Source organism: Eimeria necatrix, genomic scaffold (assembly GCF_000499385.1).
Source record: "Eimeria necatrix Houghton genomic scaffold, Enh_scaff502, whole genome shotgun sequence".
NCBI lineage: Eukaryota > Apicomplexa > Conoidasida > Eucoccidiorida > Eimeriidae > Eimeria > Eimeria necatrix.
This window is the reverse complement of record NW_013654381.1, coordinates 1-5000: the sequence shown is the minus strand read 5'-3', so window position 1 is coordinate 5000 and position 5000 is coordinate 1. Positions and strand designations below refer to the sequence as shown.

The 5000-nt window shown below is 40.5% G+C and overlaps 2 protein-coding genes across 2 annotated transcripts in view; one reads left to right on the top strand and one right to left on the bottom strand.

Annotated features, from left to right (window-relative positions):
* Window positions 1–752, top strand: part of ENH_00059390 (hypothetical protein) — a gene marked incomplete at both ends in the record, with an annotated part of 870 nt that extends 118 nt beyond the window's left edge. The window contains 3 exons of the mRNA XM_013581887.1: window positions 156–251; window positions 498–535; window positions 695–752. Coding sequence (XP_013437341.1) covers window positions 156–251; window positions 498–535; window positions 695–752 — 192 coding nt within the window. The remainder of the gene's footprint in view (window positions 1–155; window positions 252–497; window positions 536–694) is intronic.
* A 1636-nt stretch (window positions 753–2388) lies between these two features.
* Window positions 2389–4423, bottom strand: ENH_00059380 (hypothetical protein, conserved; the record flags this gene model as incomplete). Its single annotated transcript, XM_013581886.1, has 3 exons — window positions 2389–2806; window positions 3257–3545; window positions 4216–4423. The coding sequence occupies 3 exons, from the start codon at window positions 4421–4423 to the stop codon at window positions 2389–2391; spliced, it is 915 nt and encodes a 304-aa protein (XP_013437340.1).
* Window positions 4424–5000: the final 577 nt, after the last annotated feature.

Below are 5000 nucleotides of genomic sequence, written 5' to 3'. Positions count from 1 at the left end.
AATTAATTAAATTAAATTAAATTAAATTAATTAATTAAATTAAATTAATTAAATTGAATTAATTAAATTGAATTAAATCTGTTGATTAAATGGAGTAAAATGAAGTAATTAAATAAAACAAAAAAAGCAAAAAAGGTTTTATTTATTTGCTGCAGAACTTGGACAGAATTGCTGCTGCTGCTGCTGCTGCTGCGCCCCTTTTGCCGCAGCTCAAAAGCTGCGCAGATATCGTCAACGAGATCTTGAAAAAGGTAATGCAATTAGGGTTTAGGGTTTAGGGTTTAGGGTTTAGGGTTTAGGGTTTAGGGTGTGAAAGGCGCGTGGAAGGACGGGATCTGTGCAGATCTGTTTGGATTTTTCTCGATTTGAATTCATTTCGATTTAATTGTTTTTATTTCTTTTTAATTTCTTTTTAATTTCTTTTATTTTCTTTTTAATTTCTTTTATTTTCTTTTTAATTTCTTTTATTTTCTTTTTAATTTCTTTTTCTCCTTCAGATGGGACAGCCGGGGTACTTGGCGATCGGGCAGGTGAGGTTCGAAGACCCCCTTTTATTTTTTTGGATCAAAAAAGAAAAAAAAAAGAAAAAAAAGAATTTAAAAAGCAAAAATAAATAAATTAAATGAAAAAGAATTCAAAGTTTGTTAAATTAATTCAAAAAGAGTTCCAAATTTCTCTTTTTTTTCCTTCTCAGGCCTACGGCTTTGTGGCGATCGACGGGCGGGCGGCTGCGCAGCTGCGGGACCGTCTGAGGAGAATTAGTTCTTCTTTGGTTCCTTTTTGTTCTTTTTTAAACGAAGAAATAAACAAAAATGAAAAAGAAGAAATAAACAAAAGTGGAAAAGAAGAAATAAACAAAAGTGGAAAAGAAGAAATAAACAAAAGTGAAAAAGTGAGTTTGCAATTTGCAATTTGGAAAGTGCCCATCCTTGAGGTGTACGTACACCTGGACTTCAGCAGCCAGTCGAAGGTGAGCGCCGGCGCTTTTCAGATTGGAGTTTAGTTTTATTCTTTTATTGTTTTATTATTTTGTTTTATTTTTATTTTTATTTTTATTTTTATTTTTGTTCGATCAAAGCTTCAAAGAAACAGGTGATTCTTTTTTTGAAAGCGCGGAGGGTTTGGGGTTTAGAGGGATCTGAAGGCTTTAGAACGGCCTCCTAGGGTTTAGGGTTTGGGGTTTAAAGGGTTCTTTTTGAACTTCGCAGTTTAGGGTTTAGGGTTTAGGGTTTAGGGTTTAGGGTTTGAAGGGGTCTTTTTGAACTTGTCAGTTTATTATTTTCGCTTTCTCCGCAGCCGCCAACTTCGCCGAACTTTCGCAGATCTACAAACGGCAGGTGACCCGACTTGACTTCAATTAATTCCTTTCAATTAATTCTTTCATTTAAAATTAATTAATTAAATTAAATTAAATTAAATTAAATTAAATTAATAAATTAAATTAATTAATTAATTAAATTAAATTAAATTAAATTAAAATGTTTGCAAAGATTTGAAGTCCACATTTGCAATGCCGCCAATAAAAGGCTTTTGGGGATTTAATAATTTCACTCATTATTATTTATTAATTAATTTTATTATTTATTTATTATTTTATTATTTTTATTTATTTATTTATTATTTATTTGATTGTTTGTTTATTATTTATTTATTATTTATTTATTTATTATTTATTTATTTATTATTTATTTATTTATTTATTTATTTATTTATTTTAATTTCTTTTTTCAGATTGAAGTCCTCAACAGCGCAAATCGCTTTGGGGCGAAGGCGCAGACTTTGATGGCAAATGCAGTTCAGAGAATTCAATAACTTCAATTTTCTTTTAATTGCATTTATTTATTTATTTCTTTATTTAATTTTATTTAATTAATTATATTTAATTGATTATATTTAATTAATTCTATTTAATTAATTATCTTTAATTAATTAAATAGAATGAGTTCTTTTATTTGAAGTGTTTGCCGCCAGTTTGTTTTCTTTTTTGTTTTTTGAATTTCTGTGGGCCGCAAAGAAAGCAATAAATGGCAAAGAGGCGAAGAAGGAGTTCTTGAAAATAAAAGTTCAACAATAAATAAATAAATAAATAAATAAATAAATAAATAATAAATAAATAAATAAATAAATAAATAAATAATAAATAAAAGTTAAATAAATAAATAAATTGTAAGCAGACGGGCTGCAGCAGGAGGGCCCCACAGCAGCAGCTGCTGCTGCTTAGTTTAGAAAAGAAAGAAAGAAAGCAGCAGCAGCAGCTGCTGCTGCTGCTGCTGCTGCTGCTGCTTAGTTTAGAAAATAAAGCAGCAGCAGCTGCTGCTGCTGCTGCTCAGTTTAGAAAAGAAAGAAAGCAGCAGCAGCAGCAGCAGCTGCTGCTGCTGCTTGCTTAGTTTAGAAAAGAAAGAAAGCAGCAGCAGCAGCAGCAGCTGCTGCTGCAGTGACGGCCCAGTTGGTTTGGGGTGTATAGGCAGCTGCAGCCCAGTAGGGAATGAAGCCGTACCTGCCTCTGAACTGCAGCTGCTTGACTTTTTGCTGCTGCTGCTGCAGCAGCAGCTGCTGCTGCTGCTGCTGCTGCTGCAGCAGCGGCGCGGCCTTGAGCTGCTGCTGCTGCGGCCCCACGGGGTGCTGCATGGCGTCCTCTGCTGCTGCTGCTGCTGCTTCTGCTGCAGCAGACTTTATGGGGCAGGCAATTCGGAAGCAAAAAGAAAACTGAGCCAAACTGCAGTCTGCTGCTGAGTGGCAAAACACCCGCACGCGGAAGTCCCGCGGGTACAACCCGTAGGTCTTCTCGCGCGGAATCGAAAACCACCTGCAGCAGCAGCAGCAGCAGCAGCAGCAGCAGCAGCAGCAGCAGCAGCAGCAGCAGCAGCAGCAGCGGCAGAGGGGGCGGAGGCGGTGAGGGGGAGGGGGAGAGAGTGGTGGGGGGGCAGCAGCAGCAGCAGCAGGAGTAGTGGGAGTAGTGGGAGTGGGAGCACTGAGGGTTTAGGGTTTAGGGTTTAGGGTTTAGAGAGATCTTGTAGGGTTTAGAAATATCTCCTAGGGTTTAGGGTTTAGGGTTTAGAAAAAAGAGCAGCAAAAACGTCGGCGTGGCCCAACGACTTCATTTGGCGTCAAATCTTTTGCAAATAAAACAAATTAAATAAAATAAATCAAATTAATATTTAATTATTATTAAATTAAAAGTTAATTAATTATTTATTTATTTATTTATTTATTTATTTATTTATTTATTTATTTATTTATTTATAATTGTTCTTACGTGGCAACAAAGGCAGTCTCTTGGGGCTTGAGAGCCAAAAGGCTGCTGCGGACGTTTTGCTGCGGGCAAGTGGGCGCTGTTGCTGCTGCTGCAGCAGGTGCAGCAGCAGCAGCAGCAGCAGCAGCAGCAGCAAACTGCCGGTTGAGGGAGTTCAGAGCCTCGGGTTGATTTAAATAAATCTGAAAAGAAATGCGGGACTCTCCGCCGCCTGCTGCTGCTGTTTCGGGTGTACGTACAGCTGCCACTGTCAGCTGCGCCATCCGCTGCAGCACAAACGGCCCCACATTTCCTGCACGCAGCAGCACCCAAAGTGCCCAATTTCCGCGCAATTTGCTCCAATTTAATCCAATAAATGCATTTTAATGCAATTAAATGCATTTTAATGCATTTTAATGCATTTTAATGCATTTATTTGCATTTATTTGCACTTATTTGCACTTATTTGCACTTAATTCCGCTTCAAATCCGAAAAGTTCGAAAAATTTGAAGCAGCAGCAAAGTCAATGCAGCTGCTGCGCACTGCTTGCTGCTGCTTCCACATCAAATAAATAAATAAATAAATAAATAAATAAATAATAAATAAATAAATAAATAAATAAATAAATAAATAAATAAATAGATAGATAAATAAATAATTCAGGGAGATTATTCATCACTGAAAACTGCTTCCTTTATACATTAAGGAGGCGCGTCGACGAAGGCAATCTAATAAACTCCTCTGCAGCAGCAGCAGCAGCAGCAGCAGCAGCAGCAGCAGCAGCAGCACCTGCTGCAGCAGCGGCTGCTGAAGCAGTAGCAGCAGCAGCTGATACAACAGTGACTGCTGCTGTTGTAGCAGGTGCGACTGCAGTAGCACCTGCTGCAGCAGCGACTGCAGTAGCACCTGCTGCAGCAGCGACTGCAGCAGCAGCAGCAGCAGCAGCAGCAGCAGCAGCAGCAGCTTTTGAGGGGCATCTAACCTGAGGCCTTGAGCTCTCTCGTTGCAGCAGCAACTTGCTTGACATCAGTCAGACAATCATCAAAATTTATTTCCGAATTTTCTGCTTCCCATTTAATGGACAAGTCCAGAGACCCCGAACGACTTATGCGCTGCAGCAGCAGCAGCAGCAGCAGCAGCAGCAGCAGCAGCAGACGCAGACGCAGCAGAATTTCACCCATTTCGCTCATTCTAAGTGCCACCGCCTTTGCAATCCTTTTGTGAAGCAGCAGCAGCAGCAGCAACAGTAGTGCTGCTGCTGCTGCTGCTGCTGCTGCTGCTGATAGTGCTGAGGACACCTGAGTTGCTGCTGCGGCACTTACTATGGACTCAAGGTTTGCTGCTGCTGCTAATCGCCAGCAGCAACATATATAGGCACCATTGCATCAGCAGCAGCGAGCAGCAGTAGGAGCAGCAGCAGCAGCAGCACTATCAGCAGCAGCAGCAGCAGCAGATCATTATCATTGCCAGCAGCATCAGCAGACGCAGTTTTACTAGCAGCAGCAGCAGCAGCAGCAGCAGCAAACCTTGAGTCCATAGTAAGTGCCGCTTCTCAGCAGCAACTCAGGTGTCCTCAGCACTATCAGCAGCAGCCCTATCAGCAGCAGCAGCAGCAGCAGCAGCACTATCAGCAGCAGCAGCAGCAGCAGCAGCAGCAGCAGCAGCAGCAAACCTTGAGTCCACAGTAAGTGCCGCTTCTCAGCAGCAACTCAGGTGTCCTCAGCACTATCAGCAGCAGCCCTATCAGCAGCAGCAGCAGCAGCAGCC